Raw genomic sequence first — 25,318 nt, 5'->3', positions numbered from 1 at the left:
AGTTCAATTCTTCAGGCTGACGAGAGCAGACTTCCTCACAGATTTTGAAGTTAATGATCTCAGCTATTCTTTCCAACGTTCTCCATATTGTCTTGCTATTGGGCAAGCCGAATCGAAATTAAAGCAAACTCTTAAGCTTCCTCAATCCTGCTCCAATATTTATTTTTATTAGGTTTTAGGACAGGGTTGTAGATGGGAAATGCAAGACACGTAAGCCTGATTTCTTTGCCCTTCAAATTAATGGAAATGCAGTTTGTTTAAAACTATGAGCTGCAATTTTGTTATTTGGGAATAGCTTTCTAGCAGTGTGTGGGTGGGTGCTGGTAATTGAACAAGGAATTCAGAGCTGTTGGGAGCGTAATGCCAAGTAAGCTTAATAGATGTATATTCTCTAATAATAACTATGTACCTCCTGTCAAAAGTCAGTTAACTCATCACAGAGATTCTGATAGTTCTGAAAACTAAACATGGCATGAAACCACAAAAAAAATATTCAATGTAAAGTTGTTTAATTTTTATCAAAATATATATAAAGAATAATATATTTAGTCTTCTGTTTCAACAAATTCAAGGACAAATCATAGTTCCCTAAGACTTTAATACAAAGATGTGGTCATACCTGAATTTTGAAAGATAATAATCTTAAAAACATGCAATTTTGCATTTGGCAAGAATGTCACCAACTAGACTGAAAAACACCTATCGGACCATAGAGAAAAAGTGGTGAGAAAGCAATAAGGGCAGCAGCACACGTTTTTTTCAGGACAGGAGAGTATCTTTTTTACCAAAGCTCACTTTGCTTATCCTGCTCATGGCCACTGAGAACCCTACTGCAAGGGCTGTTCTCCCAGCTCTTTGCTTTGCATTGACCATCCCAACTCTCTCACCTTTCCAAAAGTCTCTCTCCTGGCTCTTCTCTGCAATGCTTGAGGCACTAAATGCTCACCTGTACTTCTAGAGCCTACCTGCCTCAGCTCTCATTAGGTGCTATGAATGCTATTGAGGTTAGACTAAATACCTTTAATCCCTCAGATCATATTTGTTTTCTGTTAGCATCACTGAAAGAATTAGGTTGGAAGGGATTTCTGGGGGTCACCTAGTCCAGCCTCCTGCTTGATGCAGAGTAAACATCAAAGCTGGATCAGGTTGCTCAGGGCCTGGTCCAGTCCATGTTCAAAAATTTTCAAGGACTAAGATTTCACAGTCTCTGTGGGTACCTGTTCCAGTGCCAACTAGAGGCAAAAAAACCCAAAAAACTTCTCCCTCAATCTGCCGGCTATACTCTTTCTAACATAGCTAATCCAGAGACTATTCTCCTGTCATCTGGTATTACCTTTAATTTGACTTTTGAAATAATTCCTACTGGCTTACAATTCAATGTGAACTCCTCTCAAAAGATCATCCTGTCCTCTTGACTTAAGCACCTTTTCCTCAAACTTGTTCTACTTTGAATGTGGTCTTTTTCATAATGGGATTCACGATATGGAAATGAAAACAGATGAAAAATTTGAATCAAGAGCAGCAAAAAGAGATAAAAACAAGTGAAAGCTGAGGAATGGAATTACAAGTAATCAAAAAAAGTCTTAAACAGGTTATTTGGTGAAGTAAGAATGAAAGAGGAAGGTTCAAGGACACACCCAAACAGCACAAAGGATAAAAGGTGAATTTGGGTGATTTAAGAGGATAAATAAAGGTAGTAGAAGTAACAGTTTTAAGTACCTGGAAAACATTATCTATTAGCATGCTGGACTTGAAAACTTAAGACTCTGAATGAACTGACAACATTGGTCAGATGTCAGAGTTGGGAGTATTACAAGGTACACAGTGGTGTTTGTCTCAGCACCTGCTGGGAGGTTATACAGTCCAAGAGACCCTTATTCCCCATCCACATACACATTTTGATTATTTTTTAATTCTATTGTACTGGCTAGTTTTTTCCTCCTCACAAGGGAGGAAAAGCTTGTTTCTCATAACCTATCCACCCCTGTATAACCAAAATCTTATTCAATTGGGACGCATTTCTGCCACTCACACTAGCATACACTGAATCTCACTTTCTGCACAAGGTAGCTAACTGCAAAGCTACACTGATATATCACACAATGGGAAAACAGCAATCCTCTGTTACTGAGGTCTTCCTGTTGTCTTTAGAAAGGATGCATTAGTAACATGGAGATCATATACAACTGCCTTACATGCTCTTCAGAGAATTAATCTTAGTACAGTTTGGGGGAACACAATATTCTAAAATGGGAAACATTAATAAACATGTAAATGAGCATATTCATCTATTTATCCTATTCCATAACAGTAATTTTGTCTTATTTCTTAAGGCCAGCAATGCTTTCATGAATGACTTCAACAGATTGATGAGAAAAAGGAGTTATTCCTAAATAAGAATTACTTGCACATTTTATAAGCACCTTCAAAACACTGTTTGTAAGAATTTCTAATTCATCTATATAGCATGTGAAATAGGCACTCCAGTCACATTACATTTTTTGTCCCTTTGGCCACTTCAACTATCTAGCTTCCTCACTTTATGAACAATACAAAGGAAAGAAACACCTGGGAACCAGTAAGTTTGAAAGTTAATTTCAAAGAAATACTGACTACTAAAAGGATGAGTTTCCATTCATCTCAGTTTAGTGTACTTTAACACAGGCAGATGTAGGTATTCCTGTCCAAATATCATAAGATGACAGAAAAATAATCTATTTATTTTATCCTGGCTGTACTGAATAGACAAGGATAGGAGTCACTATTCTCACATGTTGTCATGCTGCTGCACACCTTTTCATTTCTGAATGTTGTATTTTTTCCACTACTCAGAAGAAAATTCTCTTCAGAAGTAAACAGCATGAGTGATTAATGTATGAACTATGAAGATGCTTGCAAAACTTATTTTTAGATTAAAGCAAGTACAGGCTAAATTTCAAGGCATTTTCTTTCACTATGGTTTAGTAAAGAAATTATTTAGATGTCTAGCACAGAAATGTGCTAGACTGTGATAGATAAAAGATCAAGAAAGACTTTTTTGTGAATATTAATGTGTGCTAACAAGCTCTTAAAAACGTTCCCAGGAACAGCTGAAGTTTTTGTAACTCAGAGGCAAGGATCATCACAGCTATAGCTGACTTTTTAACAAACTTTTTGATATATTGACCCCAAACCCATCTCTTTAGATTCTCCACCCACATTGGTCATAACACATTTAGTCTAAAATGCATGGGATGCATTTAGTGGAAAAGATAGTTCAGGTGACCATATCCACTATTTTTAATGAATGAGGGTGATTTTGTAAAGTTGAACAAGGTGATAGTGAAAATAAATCCTACAATTGCAGCAAGTCCTCGATTTGTTTACACATACAACTATTATGATCCTCGCCATTAGGAAGATATTAATCTACAATAATCATCACACTTTGAGAAGGCTCTTAGATAACCAGTACTGGCAACTAATGCAAAGTATACGTGCAAAAAAGCAAGCCTGTGCAAAAAAGCAAGCTTGAGTATATGTGCTAAAGCTCCTTTGAGCAGGAGAGGAAACCAATCTGTCTGTCCAGATAGATATGGAAGCACAGAACAGATAATACAACACATCACAGAAATAGGTAATAAAATGAGATAGTAAAAACCCATCAACATATATCATCTGATCATGGTATGGTGTCATCTCCCAGCCTCTATTAGCTCTTGCTGCATCAGTGCAAGTGCCAGACACTTTATCCTGTTTATAATTGCTGATGAGCAGTAATAAGGCCTCCATGCCTCAGCTCCTGTCCGTTCCACTTCAGCAACCACCTATTAGGTTATAAGTTTTATTTACAGCCTTGCTTGATGTGCTGTTCTATTAGTACAGCTGGAAACTGGTGGTGGGGGGACCATCCCTAATGGGCACTATTATTGCCAGGGCTGGGTGATTTATTATGCTGCTCGAAGGCTGTTATATCATCACTTTCGTGTTGGTGAGAGCTCCAAGAAGGTTGGATTTCTAACACAATGCCCTCCAGAAGTCAAACACTAAAGAACACCTTAAAAGTCCCTTGGAACACAAATGAAAAACATACCTCAAAGTTGTTTTAATGTTATAAACCCCCTCCAATAATATTTTGTATATTTTTTGCTCAAGACCTTAACACTTAAGAGCAATTAAAAACAAAAAATTAGTGGTGTACCAGGTCTTCTTGTCCTTACTCAACACAGAGATTGACAAAAAAATCATGCAAAAGTAATGATATCTTGGTTTTGGCTCTGGCTGAAAATTTGTATGCTTCTATTTCCACAACCTGCCCTTTCTATAACTCCTAAAAGACTGTCCTCTTGATTGTACAGGTTCAGTCTCAAAGCATTTAGATTTCTGGCACTGCTACAATCAAGCACATGCCTATAGTATAAGAATATCAATAAACCCAAAACTTCAAAAAGGACTATGCACCTGCTTAATTGCTTTGCTTGAGCAGTGGAAGAATTATTTCCATCTTCTAGACTCAAATTTTAAACTAGAGAAAACAGAGCAATGAGACAGATACTGTAATCTCATACAATATTAATACTACCATCTAGGACGGATATCCTCATAAAATGTGAGTTATCTGCACATGTAACTATACAAAATATTAAAAATGCACGTTTCTGATGAACTGCTACTGAGAAATAAAGTACTTAAAAAGTCACTGACTTTATGGATATAATGTATGACTTGATTGTATCACTACTGCATTTTATCTGCCTGTTTCTACTACCTTCTCTACCACACAATTAAAAATTAACTGAGTGCACTCATACAGTTCCACCGATTTTTTCCAGGTTTTTTTAACTGCATGAAAATGTTTTTAAATCTGACTGTTTAGAATTGCATATTAAATCATCATTAAAGTTGTACAGCAGAAAAAGAAGAGTAATATGCCACTTAGTACTGCACTTTCACAACATGGGCACCCAATATAAATGGGATCTGGATGCCCTACTGATTAGAGTAAGCCTCACAGTATCATCTGCCATCATTCGTAACATTACCTAACCATTAAGAAACAAATCAAAACACATAAAAAGCTATACACTAGGCCACACAGTCCTATCTATTTTCCTACAAAATCTTCAGACAGCTGGCTCTCAAAAACCTTTGAGGCATCATCCAAACGAATGATTGCAAGGCTTTATTCATTCTTTTCATTATAATCCTTGTCCTGTGGGCACACTTTGGAATAGAAATACTTTTTACCACAGCAATGATTCTGGTGAACAGGAGGAGGAAAAACGTACTATTTGGTGTCATAATACAATTTTTTATCTGAACAGCTCCTTCAGCATGCAGGTTGACAAGTACATGAGGTAAAACCTCTTTTTTTGGTAAGAGAACTTTTCCTGTGTTTTGACAGATTTATTGTTTTGATCTTTCTTCAATGGTTACATTAGTGCTACTAAAATATGAAAGGTTTATGTCTTCCTTAATATCTTCCTGATGGGAACCTGCATACAAGATAAGTAGGTCAAATTTCTAATTTTCTGTCTCAAATGCTACTATATGGCAGACTTTAGGGAAAAAACTATGCTTGAAGGGGGGAAAAAATTACAGATGAATTCCACGAAAACATTCTTCCTTCAAAGCTCTTCCAAGCAGAAGAAATGTAGAATACTTACAGAAAAGAGTCTTATACGCAATGTGTAGTATTGACAAATATTGCTTGTATCGCTTAAATAGCTGCCTAGGAAGGGACACTAAGCTGTAGTGAATGTAGTGTGAAATATTCACCTACATAGTCTGCTCCTCCTGCCTGAAGATGACACACCATTTCTGGGTAATATTTTGCAGCCAATGTTTTCTTGTCAATCCCCATATTTATCTGGATTCCCAAAAGCAGACTTTGAAAACATGGTAATTTATTTTAAAAATGAAAGTTTGCTGAAAATTCAAGCTCTGGAGAAGGAAACTGTAACCCCTGGTAACAGGTTTATTAGTGTAAGGAACTACGAACAAAATACGCAGATCACTGAGCAAATAATGTAAAAAAACATTGGGGGAAATTGAGGTAATATAAAATCATTAGGTTTAGTTGACTGAAGATGAAACTTGTGGCATCAAATTAAGATCTCCTTATTTTCTTGCTAAACACACCAAATGAATAACATATAAGCATGTAGGGACCAAACATTAGCATAAACCAAAAAGAGGAGAACTACTGAGCAAAGTTAGCCAAGCATTTAATGGATATTTTTTAACATGTCTAGTAGCTTCATCTGCTTTATTCTAAGAAGCTTTTACTGTTGCCATTTCACAGTCCAAATACTGGACTTGCCTTTTTGATAATCACAAGCACTTTTTTTTAAAAATATTCACATAGTACTCTCAGTTTTCAGTATCTATAGCATCACAGAAAGCTTTTAAATTACCCTGCAATGAAAACCAGAGTTAAACATTAAAACAGCTAACGTATAAAGAAAATATAATTTAGTAATACCATGAGCACAGCAGAATAGTTTGCAAGGGATACAGGGGCAAACATTCCATCTTGTTTAGGTATACCTCCATGGCTACGCAGAAAAGAAAATCCACAATCTTCCTATTCTGGAGGAGTTGGATCCAGTATCTTCCAGTGCCAAACTTAGAGAGTTTTTTGGCAAACAATACTCACAGCATTGTCACAGATTATCATGCATTACTTGAGAGGTCTGCACCTGCACCAAGTGCAAAGTAATGTAGCTTCTCTTTAACCTTCCTTCACTGCTGACCAAGCCCACACATTCGCTGCAAGCTAACAACATGCATATATGAAATAACTACAGTTTAGCTAAACATACAGTAACTTGAAACACCTTTTGAAAGAATAACTTCAGAGGAAATTTACCTTGAACACCTGAAAGAGCAAGAGCCTTTAATCAAACAGGAATACCCTTCCTTTCTGTACACTCAATACAGCTCAATTGGTACATAAATGCAAGCATAGTCAGAAATTATTTCAGGAACACAGACTGCTAGAACATTACCACTACCTAGATGCCTGCCACTGTCACTCCACAGGAGGTTATGGCTTCCACAGCGGTGCTGGCAGAAAGGATCGTATGAGCTCTCCTTAATCCATGCAAAATCAAAGTCTGAAAAAGATCTGAGCCAATGCTTAACTTTGCTGCCTGCCTGAATTAGTGCTCACATGGTTCTTTGTGACAGATCTGCTGCAGAAGCAGCAACTTCAGCCTGGCAATAACCTAACATGTCACTACTAACACTAGCTCTGTGAGAGATTATCCATCTATACCCTCCATGTAGAAATAAAGCCATCGAAAGGACCCAAAGCAGGTAAAATTTAGTCTCAATGCAAGGATCAGCTGTCTATACTGCATCTTCCATCAGGGAAAGTGAAGTCAACATACTCCAAACAGTTTTCTACTCAATACTTTGCATTTAAAGGGGGGATTTCCAGAACACTATCACAATCATTAGACTTAAATCACACCAATTACTTCTGTATGTATTATATTTACAAAGATTAACTGAAAACATAGTACATTTATGGAATTATGTTTAACAGGACTCTGAGATGAACTATCTGCCATACAAAACCTTTTATACATACATTTCTGACAGCAGAGCAACAGTATTTATTTTTGTTTGGCATTCACCAGATATAGTTCCTTCCCTTGACTATTAAACTATAACCATACAGCTACATATCATGCAAAATCTAACTCCTCGATCCCCACAAACACATACCTGAGTCGCAAGATCTTTTGGTTGGTGTGGTTAATGAGACGTGAGCTGTACCTGTGCATGGCCCACCTGGAAACAGAGAAGATAACATGTCTCAAAATACCACCTATATTTAACATTTACAATAACATCAAGATTATACTTCGGAATATAAAATGCTGAGTAGCACTTGTGTTTGGAAAGCACATATGGAAGCAGTCTACTATTCTCAGTATTTCTTTCCCAGTCATATCCAAGTATGTCTTGCACTGAAAAAATAGATGAGAAGTTGGGACAAAAAGACAATTTATGTTATACTTTATAACTATTTCAAGAGGCGGGTTTAGGAAAATACACACTGTAATTGCAATTTTTCCAGCATTGACAAAGTTACTGTTTATGTCAGAACAATGCTAGAAATGTATCTAACTAACCCAAAAGTAACACAAGGGACAAAGTGATCAGCTCCCTGATGTCAACAGAAACCTTGTCACTGTCTCCCGTGAGATAATGACTTTGCCTCTTATCTTGTTCTCATCATGTTTTCAAAGCGTGGCACAAGCATATGCTAACAAACTCTTTCCAGTTTTTTTTTGTTGAACTCTGGACTCTTGCCCATACATCTGGTATCTGCTTGGTAGTAAGTTGCTTTCTGGCTTTTTTTCTTAACATGCATCATTGTTGAAGAGCTCTCCAGAGATCTTGTTAAAATAGCAACCAATTGAGTGTACTCAGCAACTTGCAGTAAAAAAAAATAAATAATTTAAAATAAACCCCATACAGTGAACCAAAGACAAATTGACAGTAGCATTACCAGTGGTAATAACACATCATAGCTTTGATAATTGGATATTACAAATTGCATGGTGCTAGAGAGCCTAAAATTAAGTTAGATCTAGTAGAGTTTGGCTATCAAAATACCCATAATCAAGTTTGCACTGGACTGCTGGGGATATAGTAATACCATGCTGACAATACAACAGAGCTTATGACAGGATAACCTTTAACATAAGTCTTTATGCCCCGAAAAACACTTCCCTTCCCCCCCCCCAGTCTTTGCATATCTGGAAAGCAACACTGTGGCTTTGGCAATGTTCTTCTCTTTTCAAATATTTTTAGACCACAGCTGCCTCTTAAGATGCAGCAGCTCTCCTCTAAATAATTTTAGTTACATTCTCCCAGTTTTCACTCAATAGACATTGACAGGCATCATCACTGTGGACTATCAAATAAGACTAATCCTTGCAATTATTGTACAGTAAATATTTACACTAGTTGACATTTTCAGCATCCTACTAAATATCTTTATTTCTCACTCCTAAAGTACAATAAGTTGGTATGTATTCTGCACTTCCCTGTGTCAGGGTTTTTCTTTTATTTCATCTTCCCTCATTAGGTATTACTTTCATATAGCTTTGATTTGTGTAGCACAGCACCAGAGTTTCAACAAAGAATATCTTGGGATTTGCATGCACGTACACTAGTGCCTAATAACCAGCAAAAGTGGCATGTCTTTTGCAGCACTTCCTTCTGCTACTGTTTTTGTTCCACCATTAAAATTGTCATGCATAATTCAATACTAGGTAGTATGAGCTTGACTGTGCAATTCTATGTGGAAGTCATTATGTTGAATCTTTTGGTATACATAACGGCTAATACAGGCATCTTTGTATTACTTGAAACAGGGCAGTGTATTTCCCACAGCTTTGATAAAAATTCCGCGTGAAAGAAAGGGAAGTCAGATAACAGCAGAACACCAGTCCTTCTTGGCTAAACACAAAGGTAGGCTTATAACTTAGCATGATTCAGGATATATCTGCACCTTCATTCCCCCAAAAATAAGTGTTTCAAGGGAATTTAACTGTGGTACGTAAAACACTTCAGTGCACAGTGAAAGGCCACTCATGTCTAGCTTCTGACATAACCCACAGGGCTGTAGACTTCTATTTTTTCTCAGAACAAGAGATTAAGATGGAAGAATAAAAGTATCTTTCTACTCTATATCCAATTAACTGATTAAAGAATAGCTTCTGCTCCTATTTTTTCCAGTGTATGGTTTCTGGCATTTGCAACTCCTCTTCCAAACAAAACCAGTCACTTCCCAGCAATAATGTATTCCCAAGAGAAGATGATTAAAAATGCAAAAATACTAAAAGCTACTGTAGAAATTAGGAGAATTGTGAGAACCACCAACTTTGCAAATTCCAACATAGAATTAATAAAGGACAAAACAAGATCCTTTAACTTGAACATTATCATATATTAAAAAAAAAAAAAAGGTCTTGTTAATGTAGGTGCTATGGTTTTGGCTTCTGATACCCCTAGCTTTCTGTAACTTGCTGTTAACTGTACTCTAAATATATCAGTTTAGAAAACCAGGTTCAAAACCAGTTTCTCTGCTAACTCTCTGAAGTAGTCAAATTTTATGTATTACTTATATTTCTCTATATATGTTAGTATTGTTATTGTTTACTGTTGTAATTTCTGTATGTTATTGTTTACTGTTGTAATTTCTGTATGTTTAAATTGACCTTTAGAATGCCTTTCTGCATTGTCCACCTCCCTTCCTGAAAGATGGTAACAATTGCCAAGTACCACCCGCCCTGCAGGACATACCCTGAGTCAAGGTAATTTCTTGTATCCCTTTCCTGAAGTCTTTGGAAAGTGAAGTGACTCCACTCAGTCAGAACTTCCTGTGCAGGAAAAAGTGAAATACTAGGGTAACCCCCCTATTCTTGCTGTTCAAGGAAGTGCTAAGTTTGAACCCAGAGTACGTGTGTCAGGTGTATTTGAACAGCACTTGGAAGCACTTACTGAGCAGAGGAAGAGATGCAGAATGGAGCAAAACCAAGTTTGTACAAGAGTAAAAAGTCTAAGATTACAATAATACACTGAAACAATTACAGATAACACAAAAGCTGCAAGCCAGATAATGAACAAACATGAAAAACAAGTGAAGGAGCCTGAAGCTCAGTAACACTTGATCACAGTGACAATAAGCATGCCTGAACACTACTTTTAGCTTTCAGTACTGTGATGGTTCCTTCCCAGAAAAAGCACACCAACTCCCTGCATGCAATGGGCTGGAAGAAGGTAGTAAGAAAGAGCTGAATTTCCTTCGACAGCACTGTTGTAGCCAGGACAGGGAGAATTTCATGGCTATTTGCAATACAGGAAGGAACCCACCTTTGGAAACCTGTCCAAACCAGTAATCTAGTTGTGCATTTCCAGAATTGGTAGAGACCTAATCTAATCAATCTACACAACAGAGTTTGAAAACAGTCATTGATTATAAACACCAATACATAAACAAAGGGGAACATAAATTTCTAAATTCAGTCTGCACAGACAGAAAACACTCTCTTTAAGGAAAAAAAGCAAAAGAACTTTACAGTGCTTAAGAAAAGCTTATTTGCTGCAGAATGGGTAAGCTGCATGATAATTTAAGTGATGTCACTACTAAACTGGTAAGACGATTATATCATATATGAACACACACTTTTTAAAATCTAGTTTTACAAATCTGCCATCATTTACTTTTGTGGATTTTCATCTACATGCAGCTTTTGGAGAAGGAAGGGAAACCTGGACTGCTTTGTTGGTACTGAACAGCTGATAAAGTTAACAACTGTAACAAAGTAAACAGAGACAGGATTCAGATTCCACTTTTTCCCCTGATATTGTCTCACTCCATTACCTGCTTTTCCTCAGTTTCTTCATTTGTAAAATAGGCATGATACTTTCCTACTTTATAGGTGTAAGTGAAAGTGTAAAAATGTGCTTTTGAAACCAGCAGTTAAATTATATTATTATAAATAATTTTTACGTAACCTTGATAGCTGTGCAGCTCTAACCCACATTTTTTTTGTGTGACTGTGCTTCTGTTTCACATTCCATGGGGTCCTTTCATTTTAATAAATGGGACCCTAGGATACACTGTCTATTCTGCAGTGTGAAGCAACTATAAATCAGGGGGAACAATTAACAGTGGCACTATTCCACTCGTCTTCCTTGTTTCAAAATTATCATGCCAGAGACATGGAAAGAAATGTTCATTTCATAAATCTATGGACCAGATCTTTGCTTAAGATGTTAGAAGAACCAGAAACATTCTTTAAATGAAACTGGGACTGTAGGGATTAGACTGAAATTTACAGAAAGATCCTTACGCCATGAAAGATGATGAAGGCAACGCTTCTACTAGACACTATTTTGTTCAAATTTTTAACCGCTTATATGTACTGTACTGGCACCTAATACTAGTGGCATTTCTCAAAAGACAACTCAGGCCACAACTCAATATGGTTTTGTATTTTAAAGCATTCTTGCAAACTCCCAGAGAAAAAGTGCATCAATCTTAAAAAAAAGTAAAATGTATTTTGTGATGAATATTCAGGCAAATCCAGGCTTGATGATAATTCAAATGAAAGACTGAATTACTGTTAATTTTAACATTTAAAAAAGTACCAATAGGCTATTTGTACATCGCATTTCATGAAAACAAGGTTAAAAAAAAACCCACAAAACCCCCCACCTTTTAAGATGTAAACCACCTTTTACTATTATCTAACTTGATAAAAGAAAAAAACCGAGAAAATACCTATTTCTTATTCTGTGGCACAGAAATCCAAAGATGACTGTAATATCAAAAAACAGCCTGGTACATATTCTATATTAGAGGTGTGTCCTCTCTTGCTCTCATTCAAGACACACATAATTGAGCACAAGAAGAAAGAACACATGACAATCTTGGGAGTTAATAAGGAAAATTAGAATTATTCTTCATCACCTAGCTGCAGCTTTCTCAGTTATGTTTGGGTACAAGTTTAATTGCAATATTAAATGATGTGGGTCAGGTAGGCTAGTTTTGTACTCAGGGTAATTTTAACAGTTACTGCATTCTTTTGGATTAGAGAAAAACATACAAATTGGTATCAGAATAAATCAGGTTAGCAACAAAGCAAATTATTTTCTATAACCATCTGTGACAAGCAAGAAAAAAAATAGGCAGCTAGCTTGGACTGTTTATACATTTAATACTTTATAGAAGTGGGCATGCACATAACTTTCAGTCAGAGATGAGCCAGAAAACAAATTGCCCCATAGCCAGAATTACAAAAAAAAAAAAAGGCAGGATGTACAAAACTGACTCCTACTGCAGTGAGCAACTGAATTCTCAAAGCCAAGGCATTTATAAAAGTATACAATGGATAGCATCCAAGAGCAATTGTAACTTTAAACATCACTGTCCTTAAATAAAAGGCACAAAATGCAATTAAGGATATTGCAATAATAATTCAAAATATGAAGTATTTTCAGATCATAATAGGAAAGCTGTCATCTCTGCTGACAAACTCAGGCAAAACGCAAAAAACTGTGAAGTCATTATAAATTGGTAAAAACATTTTGCATAGTGTGAGAGAGAAGGCCACTCAACAAAAAAGAAAGAAAAGAAAGGATGCACTTGTTTATCCATTTTTCATAAGGTTATGTTGAAAAAACTGACGTAAGATTTTTTTTTTTAATTCCAAAGATAGAAAAAATATCATTACTTTTCTAGTATTATAGCCTGTGTGGCTTTTTACACAGTCATGCTTCAACAAGCCATGAAATTTGGAGTATAAACATCCAATAGGTGCAGTAGAAAAAACAATCTCTCACCTTTCTGTGAGAGATCTTTTACAGAAGCCTGGGGCATCTCTGTCTCAGATGTAGTACACTTAATGTACATAAAGTAACTTCACCAAAATAACTTCATAATTAGGGGTATTTCAGTGCTTGCAGCACATGCAAATGCTTAATAAAATCAACGATGTTTTAAAGCATTTTCCGAACTTGTCTTGCAAATTTAAGTGTTTGAGATAAACTAATGATGTTTTAAATACTTAGCTTGACATGCAACAGTTCAAATTCTGGAGGGTATACAATAACTAGCCAAAATTTACAGACATTCAGTCCTGAAAATTCATATTTAGGCATCTAAAATTCAGCACACACAGAGGTAAGGTGTGGTCAGTGATCTTCACCACCTTTCTTGGCTGAACTCTCCAGTGTATTTTTTGACATTTACAGCAATATCTCAGATCTTTGTGTATCTTCTTATAAAGTCTTCAGTGTAGAAATGTAGAGCATTTAACTGTTCTAGAAACATCAGCTATTCTTTTTGTCCTTTTTCAATGATGGCTCTTGCTAATTCAAGGAGGCCAGAAAGAGTTAAGCACATAATTAAAATAAAATCATGTTAACTGAAGCTAAGAACTACTGAAATATCAAATCTGATCCAGCTGCCAGAGTCAGAGTTGTTCACATTGACATTTCTCCTGTCACATAACACCACAGTTAGTTTTAAACCTGCACAGCATCAGCTTTAGGTCTGCTCATACAGTGACAGAAAAATAATGTGACAGCCCCAAAGAAAGCAATGAAGGCCTGGAACTAAGCAAAAGTATTTCATGTGCGGTGTGACCTTTTCTTTACCAAAATACATAGAACCTTCCTTAATAAGCTAACTTTTTTTTTTTTTTTAAAGAGTGCTGGTGGCTGGAGGTAGGGAGAGAAGCATGGGCAGTTGTCAAATCTCTTTTTTTTTTTCCTGTCTGTTAAAAATAAACAAAAACTCTGTCCACCCAGTAAAGGAAACCTTTGACAAAGCAACTGGCTCGTATGGTGACTGACACTGAAATAACTACCATTAGGACCTCCTAAATGAAGGTAGGAGATGGAAGAGAAAAACGAGAATAGATGAAAACTATACAAAGAACTTGAACAGAGAAACTTACCTGCACATAAAACAGCAGAACAAAAGTTAAACTGATTTAACCTTCTGTTAAGAAACAGATCATTGAAATCCATGCAAACTTACACTTTGTAAAGTTATACCAATATCAATCTACTACTTGTCTGCAGAAGTTTATTTCAGAAAACTTACTGCAACTGATAAGACCAAAAGGTTCTGGATAGAAAAAGGCAACTCGGGAAGCAGACGTGGGAAAAAAAAAAAAAAAAAAAAATCTTAGAAAGTTCCCCCTCCCCCCCCCCCCCCCCCCAAATTACAATAGGTTTTTTTTGAAATTGGTAATAAGTAATACTTCATAAAAACAAAACGCATGTGAAGGAAAGGAAAAAGTCCTGAAGCTTGCGTCACTGTCTCTGGGCATAAATCTAACACATTTTTGTTGACTGTAACTGTAAGGCTGAGAACTACCTTTCATCTATGAGGGGGAGAGATATTAATCAGCAAAGCAGCTACTGGGGTAGGCGATTGTTCAGAACTGAGGGTGGCAGGAGATGGAAAGTCACTACAACCTGGTTGTGTATATAAGACACTTAGGAATGCAAATGCAACTCTCACAGAAAATCAAAACAGTAACAAAAGGCAGAAATACTTGCATATTGTCAAACTGAACTCCTGCAAAATCCACTCCAGGGAACTTTTCTCTTACACCATTCATTCTGTGTTAAAAAAGGAAATGGCTACTTAAAAATAAGTACAAAACCTCCCGTCACTTTCTCTGACACATGAGTCTTACCACGTAAGATTTCTATGGTTCTGTTCAGTTGTTGTAACATGAATGGAATTTGTTAATTGCGTAAATTACTTGCTGCAATTCTGTCTGATCTGTTCACCCTATGGACTCAAGTACTACAGAGAATGCCTTGATGTGAGACTCTCCTCAAAAGCTTAAAAGGGAAGAGAGGGGAGTGGAATGCACCATGAGAATCCTTCCCAAGTACTCCAATCTTTCCACACTTTGATAGGGAGTACCATAATGATCCCATACCTTGGTTTCTGGTGAATTACCAGAGTTCTATTTGGAACAGCACATAGCTGTACATCATCTCATGACACTGCAAAATATCAATCTCTGAAGAACACAACTGTAATGAGAGCAGTGCGTGCTTTATAGAACTTGCTGCAAAATAAATAAATATTGCACAGGAAAAGACACTCTCAAATTATAAGACATTTAAGTTTGGGCATTCTTCATTACGGGAAAGAATCTTCCACGCTGAGGCCATTATCCATCAGAAAAGCTCCATCTGTGTATAATTATTTCTGATAAATGATATTGAGCTTCATTAAAGAGGTGGTGGGGATGTGAGAGAAGACAGAGAGAGCTCAAGCTGTAAATAAATCTCTCCACTGTATTTCACTTAAAATCACCCCAGCAGGAAGTCATGAAGGATTTTTTTTAATAGGTAATATTTTCAAATGCTCTGCAGGCTGTGCTGCCTAATATCCATCACCTTTAGTGTATATTCACAAGCTTGCAGCAATTCAGGATGAAGGACAGCATTTAATTTCCTTCCCTCCTTCCCATCCCTGTAATCACCTTCCCAGTTACCCCAAGTCCTTCTCGGCCACAAAAGAAACACTTTGTTGTAACACAATTTAATTCCTAACTGAACAAATTTTCAGAAAACCTGACCCAGTAAGCACTGGAGAAGCACCCCGTAACACCAAATAGCAGATCCTGCCTAATAAGCCAGCAGAGGTGCTGAAGCCCCCTGCCCTATGAACGCCCAAATGTGTTGCTGAAGCATAATGTTTTGCTCAATTCTCTAGGAAGGTTGTTTTAAGGCCTTGTTTTTACAGCAGACTAGAGGTTTCCCCTGAAGAGGCACTGGACAGAAGGAAGGGACAATGGGTGATCAGCAGCAACTGTATATGCGAAGGAGAGACAGACAAGAGTTACATGGCAAGTTTAGTCTTATTACAAGAACTGGTATCAGAACATTCACATTTGAACCCTACTAAATTTCTGACAATATTCTCAGATAGAAAACAATAACTCAAATTAAAAATTTTATTTTCGTTAGTCTAATAAACTATCACAATCCCAAAATGACACTTTGTGCTCTGTCCTCAGCCAATCTACATAAGTAAAAAGTATATGCAAAGTCTACATACCCATAAACAGAATAAATACTTCAACAACTCAGCAAAACCATCCTATGCAAATAGTTAACACAACTGAAAACAAGTGTAGCATATCAAAGATTTTTTTAGTCCTAGTGCTTTGTCAGCATTATTATTTCTAGCAGTTGCCTCAATGCTGAAGAACCAGAGTAGCTCTCGCAGATTTCCTACTAAAAAATAAGCAAGTTTTTCTTGCAATGTGTACGTCTATTTACCAGCCACAATGTAAAGTAAACTCAGCTCAAGAAGGATTCTTTCCATAGAGCACCTTCTAAAATAAAACTACAGTTGGAGGAAAATGAAACTACAAATTATATATTTGATCTTAAGCTTTAGAACGCAGATTTTAAAACTCAATATATTAGACACAGGATGAACTTAGAAGTTTAGAATAATTTAAAAGACAACTTTATCTCACTGTGTTTGCTAATCTTTAACATTTTAGCTTACCTTCTGGGAGAAATTTTGCCTGACAGAGTTCAATAAATAAGAACGATGGGTCATGAAAGAAGAGATGGATTACCACACGAAACTTCACTTTTATGCAAGTAACCTAGCAGCAGTCTAGACAAGCATTCATTAATCAGTGCTATGTGCAACTGCAATAATTAAAACCCAAAAGGTTTTAAAGTCAAATTTCACAAGACATTGGTGTTTATTCTTGAATATAAATATTAATTTACCAGTAATGTGAGAAGGAGTTTCTCAAAATGAGTGCCTCAAAATCGCAATTAAATTGTATACTGCAGTTCAAACAGCTGTAAAGTTAGTTGAAACCCCTGTGACCTCTTTTAATTTGTTCTTGGTTAATGCCATCAATGTCTATTTTGTGAATAACTTCTAACCTTTCCCTTTGCCCCAGAAGACTGGCCATTTACTTCCAAAGGAAGTCAGTGAAACATAAGCCCAAGAATGAAGCAAAATGTTTATGCCTCCTTTGCTGTCACTTAGAACTCATGCACTTACATTCCTCTTTGCTCGGTGAAGTTACATTCAGTTCTGTCAAAAGTTGCTGGTTGGAGTTAGCGGCCTGCATGGTTAGAGAGGTATTGCTGTTGTCACTATTCGTTTCTCCAGAGAACAAATCTGACTGGCTGTTGCTTGTGCTGGGAGTAGAGTCGTCGTCTGACTGCTTCTTCTGGAAATCTGTCAAAACCAAGATTTCATATGTCATCCCACTTACTCAATCTAATTATCCAATTTTACACAATAAACACTCAGCATAACAAAAATAACCCCAAAACACTGCCAGAGGTATCATCATTCTGATCATTTGTATATGTCATACAACACAGAGTAGCCTTCAAGTTTTTCCTTTACATTTAAAATATCTTAAAAGTTATTTGTTGTTGAAGAACAACAACTGTTTTCAGAACTACACAAAGTTCTTGTTTCCCCAGCCATTCAAGAGCATCCAAAGCTTACCACTGCATATATCAGTATACAGCACATGGCATCATTTTAAAAATAGTTCACACAAAGCATGTACAAAAGCATAAAGGAGCAAACATCGTATGAGGGAAGGACTAAGGCATGTAATGCAAGTATAAGGAAATTACACACTTCTCTAAAAACAATACTTCTCACTGCTGTTATATAAAATCCCACCAGAAACAGTTTTGGTGAAGCTAGTGTACACAGCTAGGGTTCCAGGTTAGCATGGGGGAGCTGGTGAGGAATTGCCTTTGCATCACTTGTTTGATGTGTGTGCATGTTTCCTCCTTCCTCTTTCCTTCACTTATTCCAACACTGGTATTAGAAGTTTCTCATTGATCTATGACCATAGAGTTAGATATGAGAAGTAAATCACTGCAATACATTAGAGCTATGTACAAATGATTTGGCTTCAAAGTTTTCCTTTATTTTCGGTCAGCAAGTTGCCAAGTCACGCTACGTCCCCAAACTGCCCCTCTAGTCCAAATTTTGTGTCTTTGATAGATGCCATCCTCAGGCTGACCTTGCCTCCAAAGCAGATTCAGGTTTGAAGGGAAACACTCTTTTCCTTTTTAAGTGCAAATCCTCATTTGAGGGCTTTTTCCCAAACCCACAGTCTTGGTACCCAATTGATTACAGCATTAGTCTCAGTTCCTACCAGCTACACTACTGGATTTCAGTCTGGCATAGCTCTGTCACTGCATGCCCCCCAGAAACACCCCTCTCAGTCAAGTGGGTTTTGATTTGCTTAACATCCAGTTATTCTCACAGTGCAAACAGTTGAAGATGAAGTGCATCACCTCTTGGTATTCCTAAATACTTTTTTTTTTTTTTAAATGACATACAAAGGCACAATTTATTCATTATGCAAACACATACATAAATCAGTATTTGGTTGCTCATTATTATGTCATGACACAGAGGAAAACAGAGCAGTCCACAAACGTGTGCGGATGATGTGTTAGAAACACAGGTTGCCAACATGAGCCACTGGGATTGGGAAGCACTACAGTCAAACAAATCCTAAATCAGCATTTAGGGACTAAGTGATTTTGCCAGAGAAAATAAGCTGTAACTTCTGCTGTGGAAGAGTCAGCCAGAAGTCCAGGTTGGAGAGGAACAGGCTCAAAGCCAGGGAGCAGGAGGAAGGAGGTGGCAAACAAGAAATCATCCACCTTCACAACACAGCTCTGAAAAACTGGTGGGATGCTTTTTGTCAGGGATGAGTTACTGGACTGAGGGTGATGTCTTACTCAGGCCTCACTAGTCATCAACGAAGTTTCACCCAAGTTGGGCTCCTGGATATTATTAGTGTGTCTGTGCAATCAAGAAAGCTTCAAGCACTTGGATTCTGCACAAGCCACAATCAGACAGCTGCAACAGTTAGAACTTGAGCCACCACCCCAGAAGATACCCAACTCTTTACGCCTCTACTGATGCCACAGTCTTGACAGAAGGGGAGCTCACAGCTGGAGATGTTTTGGGAACCACTGGTCTATAAATAATCAGTACAGAAAATAAAGGAAAATCTCACATGTTGCCTGCAAATACAAGGTGGCTACAAAGACTGTAAGCATTTTACATGAGATTGTATCCAATGCAGTACTCAAAAGTAAAGCTGTGTTGTGTGCGTGTGTCAGAAGTGGGAGCAATTCCATCTTCAAGGAGCAGAGCAAAAATAATGGTTACGCTCAATATTATACACCGTGAGCAATCTATGAAATACATTAAAAAAAGAAAGAGTAGAGTTACAGAACAGCTACAGATACTATGAAATATATTAAAATTCAGCAAGTTAGAAATTCTCAGGCAGTGGGTTTCGGGTTTTTTTTTTTTCCTAGATAGCTCCAAATACTTTACTCAGGCTGCACTAGCTCAGTGTCATCCACAAAAGGCATTTATAGAGAAACATAACACATTGTTACAAAATAGTCTATATAATAAAAGTTACAGTCCTTTAATGATAGCATGGTAAGTACAAGTGCTACACTGTCTCTCAAAGCTGCAAGTTTAAGAGCACACTGACCAAGGTGGAGTTTTGTTTGGGGTTCCCCCCCCCCCGCAAAACTATTCTTTTGCAACCTATTGATAAATTCTCCAACCTCAAGGAGAGCATAAAAGGCTGTCAAAAATGGTCATTCAGTGGCAGCATTTCCCAACAAGCTTACTAGTGAAACAGTTCAGAGCTGTCACACAGCAGTAAAATCCACCATGGCACTTAAATGCTCTTTGCCTTCATGAATCCAGGACCTCATGTTCAGAACTAAATTTTTTTACACAGCCTGCAAATCAATTAACTTTCAAAAAAAGTCTTAGCCTGCTCAGTTGTGTGGAACCTGAGAATATCTCACATCCCACTATTTCACTGCAGATGAGAGCACTTGAGGAAAGTATAGTGACTGCTAATCTCAAGTGCCCGAGACATACTAACTGTAACTGAAGTTGTACTACTTACACTACAGCCAATTATTAAGAGCTGCATTAGTAATGTGGTGTCAACAGCAATACAGGACCTATTTGTTAACATAGTTTATATAATAAGTTTGACTAAAATTATCAACAGGTTTCTGAAATATTGCTTTATGATTTGTGGCCCAGTATTTACCCGGTACAAATACATATCTAATGACATACTGGATGAGCCATATTATATTTCTTCTGTGTATTAGTGGATGGCATTTGGCTTCTGTTAACCAGGACTCTTGTCAACACAAATAACTTGCAGATCATCTTGATCTCCCCTCAAGCACAATAAAAGCTGGTAACAGTTACAGGAGAGCTGTCTCTTAATAAATCCAGTTAAGCCTTAACCACTTAACAAATAGAACAAAACAAAAAACCACAATACATGCAAGACCCTGGCAAGTTTTGAAGGGGAGGCCTTATTCTGATTAAAATCAGAATGTAATTCTGTTGATTGAACAATGACCTCTCCTAATAGTCTCAACAAGGAAAAAACAGACCAAGAGCTGGCAAGACATTAATCATAATTTCCAGAAGTTTCTATTTAACTAGATATGCATGCAAAACACATTTAAATTAATTTTTCATTCATTTTTACTGACACTTTCACTATGCTAGCAAAATCTGTGCATTGTGCTAGCAAAATGCACGACTGACCCAAAAAAAAAAAAAAAAAAAAAAAAAATCCATCAAATTCACATTCCCCTTTCCTAGTTAATGAAATGTAACTTTTTGCAGAGACTTCAATCAGTACACAGGTTTAGTGGAAACAAGCTTTCTCCTTTGTCAGAAAATATGTTTTCTTTTTCTTCTCAACATTGTCTCCTTTTCTCCACTGCCTTCAGGTTTGGGATTTTTTTTGGTGGCTGCAGTAGTTGTTTCGTGGTTTGTTTTTTTTTTAAGTGCAAGATCTCCTAGTGTTAGTTACAAGATGGAGCCAGAACCAAAGATGTGAAAATTAGCCATTTCCTGCATGGGGGAATAACAGAAGAAAAGATCTATCAATAAAATGAATGAAATACATCCAATAAACTATTACTGCATGGTGGAGAAGCTGCTAGTAGTAAGCAGTATCTCTGTTGGTCTTCTAGTTCCAAAATCCTTTTGCTTTGTTGAGTTTAAGGGTTACACCCAGCATCTCAATTAGCTGAGCAGAAGCAGAAAATCTCAGGCAGGGCTCTAGATGTTAATAGTAAGAGTGTTGTTTTTGTTTTGTTACTTAGGATTTATTTGTAAACAACACAATGACCATGTGCATATATAGACATGATACAAACATTTCATATTCTATATATACAATGAATTCAAGTAGTTTAGACTAAAAGGCAAGAAACCAGATTTGTTTCCAGATATCAGAAGACAAGCTCTTTTGTAAGATGATCTTTTGTCCATTTGTATTCATAAAATAACATTGATAATGAAAGCCACTACCTTTACAGCTTCTGATTCTAACCCATAAAACCAGAGCTGCCACATGAAATCATATCTTCTGCACCGTACTAAAACTCCCTCATACATTTGTCCAGTTACTGTTACCAGGTTAGGGTGAGCAACCAGAAAAAGCCCGTCTTCCCAATATGTTCATTTCACCCATGACCTCAAGATCAAACTAAGAAATATTTACAACAGCCAGCTCTTCCATCACCTAAAATACTCTCGATTCTGTGACACAAAAAAAATCAGACAGTCCCAATTCCAGTATTTAGTTTACCTTAGTCACCAACATCCAACAAAATACCTAAGGAAATATTGAGTCCTCAGCTTTTGCTTAACTGTAAGGGGTCTGTAACTTTCAGCTTCTGGTAAGTAACTTCTGTGATTACAATCAGTTGAAACTTGAGCTAAATGCAAATACAAGCAATATCAGCATGTCACAAAGCATTTTATTCTGAAAAAGACAGACATGTCAAAATATCACATGGAATGACTTAATATCAAGCCAGGGCTTTTTCTCATTTGCACTCATGCTGTGGCATAAGAAATCATAATATTTATGAAACTCCCAAAGGGTCTGCTCTCCTTTTGGCTTATCTTAAGGGTCAAGATTACAAACACTTCCTATTCCCTGGTCTATAATTGATATTTTCAGTAATAAGAAATGGGTTCATTCAAATAAACTATGGATGTTGCAAGAAGCATCAGAGTAAACAGCATGCTAAGAGGAGAAAATTAGAGTCTTTAAAGTAATTATTTTTGTTGATAAGCAATATTACACTGCTGCTTTATTCTTCAGTCCTACAGCTCCCATGACTTAGCAGTGTGAACTAGAAAAAAAGTTATTTGGAGAGTGTTTTCTTCTTACACTGTGTTACATGTGCTGTCTGCACAATTTTTATTAGCAGAGCATCTTGTTCTTTTACAAAGCATAAATTAATGTGTTAGTGTCACATCAAATGTCTACTAGTCCATTAGTATCCCAAGGTACACAATAGACCATTACCTTACTCTCGACTAATCAGAAAACAGTTCCACACTTAAAAGAAATCACATATCAAAAGTACTCTATGGGAAGTAACACAAATATTATGACATTGAAACTGCTACAGTGAAATGTTTACTTTAAGCTGTTGCATAATTTTTTATTTTTTTTTTTCCTTCACATGCCTGGAAAAACTGTTCATATATGGCCATGGAATAGTACTGCAAGTCCTGAAGATTTTATTTACTTATTTACTGAGAACTCTTCACTGGACTTTTCTGGTTCATAGCTTACTAAAGGCATTTCAAGTGTCATTCATATATAACTACCCTTTGCATAATAAATCAGTGTGAAATGGATAAAACCTTTCCTTTAAGTAAATATATCAAAGCAATCTAAAGCTCCAGTAATGGACTGGCAATAAAACTTTACTTGGGAAGAGAAGTTGTTTTTTTCTTTTTAAGTAACACACAGACAGAAAGATGCACTAGCCCACTTGCACAATTAACACAGATATCCCGCCCTTAGGGGAATGCACCATAGAATTTGCACAAGTGTTTTGATTAGAAGACAACCACTAAAGTCATAAAACAGAATCAGAGGTAAGTACTGTGCAAAATTATATTTATAAATATATAAACGATATATAACATATATAAAAAGGTATTTCTTAATACATCCACAATAATAATAGCAACAATAGGTGGCTAAATTGAAAATTAGACTGGAGAGTACGAAATAAATATCACAGTGTATTCTTGTATGAGCTATCAGCAGAGCTCATCGTTTTCACAGTTAGGCCCAAAGGACGGGGAAAATTGACAAACCAGCAAAAATATTAGAAAAATTATTTTCTATACAACTGAACTTCATGTAGAATTGTGAGCACATGTGATACAGGAAAGCCATTCAGCTCTTAGGGTTTTTAATCATAAATACAACTTTTTCATTTTTTTCAGGTTTTCTTCAGGAAGAAAAACTGAAATGAGTTCTTTATGTTTAGTTATCCTTCATGATGCGGTACTTTTTAAAATGGCAACACATTATTAATAAGAGTTTCAAATAATATTGCAATTTGCATGTTTCATATACTGAACTTTTCATATACACTTAATTTTTTTCAAACAAGTAGAAAAATACTAGGAAGGGGCAAAATATTTCCTAGAAATACTAGGAAAAGGGCAAAATAAACAAAGAATAAAAAAGATGGATCTGCAAGGTGGTAAACAGACAGTGAGAACATAGCTGCAATTATATGTATTTATTATTCAGGAATTAGGATCAAGTTATACAGCAAGACTGCTGTATTTGTAAAATTACTGGGAAGTCTGACATGATCAAGTTTTTTGGTTGGTTTAGGGGGTTTTATTTTGGTTTGTGGTTTTTTTTGTTGTTGTTTGTTTGTGGGGTTTTTTGTTTGTTTTGGGGTTTTTTGGTTGGTTTTTTTTTTTTTTCTCCAGAAAGTCTGATGACATTTGAAGTATTTTTGTCTCAAAACAAGACACTCCTTGCTTAAAGGTGACATTCCATAATAGGCCTTCTTTCTCCTGGCTCTATAAAATGAATGTCCCCCAAAGCTACACAGGAAGCTCCAGATTTGACTACCAGATTTTGCCTGTTATTTAGCAAGAAAATTCATGATTAACTAATAAACAAAGGCTAGCAAGACAACAAGCATAACATTATTACAGATGACCTCCAGCTTAAGATCCAAGACATTAATAAATATATATCCAGGTATCATTTTAAGGAAGAGAAATGCAGTTCTGTATAAGTGAGTAGAAGAATCTACAGTAACTGTATTAACCAGGCTTATAACACCTTACATGACTGCCATGGAAAAAAAACCCCACCATTTTTATAGCATGTGACCCCATCATCTCCAAAGTAGTTGCGAAATCCTGAATTGATGAAAAAGGAATTTCATTATCATCTACAAAAGATTCCTCTGAGAGTGACTTCCACACAGACCAAACACTCCTTGCTCTACCTGATAATAACAATTTCCTCACTGTAGCTACTTCAGTACTGACCAGGAACAAGGTCACTGAAACCCCCTACAAATAAAATTTTAAAACCCCTCGTGTCACATTTCCTATTTTTACTTAAAGTAGCATGCTTACATCATTTCAATTAAAATTTCATTATTCCATAAAACTCACCAACATAAAGAAGAATAAATATTATTGCCTGTCATCACAGGATCCAAAGTACTGAAGCTATGAAGAATAAACTACTATTTTAACAATGCCCTTTAAATTTCCTGTTACAGAATCCCTAAGGTGCACAGTTAACATTCGTATTTTAATTCATTACAGAGCATGCATGGTGACAAAGTACTATATAAAGGTACTATTACATTGCAAAACCTAAAATCAATGGGGGGCTAGCTA

At 36.5% G+C, this 25,318-nt stretch overlaps 1 protein-coding gene across 2 annotated transcripts in view; it reads right to left on the bottom strand.

Moving 5' to 3' along the window:
* Positions 1-25,318, bottom strand: part of ZFAND3 (zinc finger AN1-type containing 3) — a 152,894-nt gene that overhangs the window by 37,597 nt on the left and 89,979 nt on the right. For both annotated transcript variants that reach the window (XM_049833818.1, XM_049833819.1), the window contains 2 exons: positions 17,576-17,755; positions 7,714-7,779 (listed from right to left, as the gene is read on the bottom strand). In XM_049833818.1, coding sequence (XP_049689775.1) covers positions 7,714-7,779; positions 17,576-17,755 — 246 coding nt within the window. The remainder of the gene's footprint in view (positions 1-7,713; positions 7,780-17,575; positions 17,756-25,318) is intronic.

The sequence above is a fragment of the Accipiter gentilis genome, chromosome 30 (genome assembly GCF_929443795.1).
Source record: "Accipiter gentilis chromosome 30, bAccGen1.1, whole genome shotgun sequence".
NCBI lineage: Eukaryota > Metazoa > Chordata > Aves > Accipitriformes > Accipitridae > Astur > Astur gentilis.
Note: the sequence above shows the minus strand (reverse complement) of the source record. Positions and strands in the feature narration are given on the sequence as shown.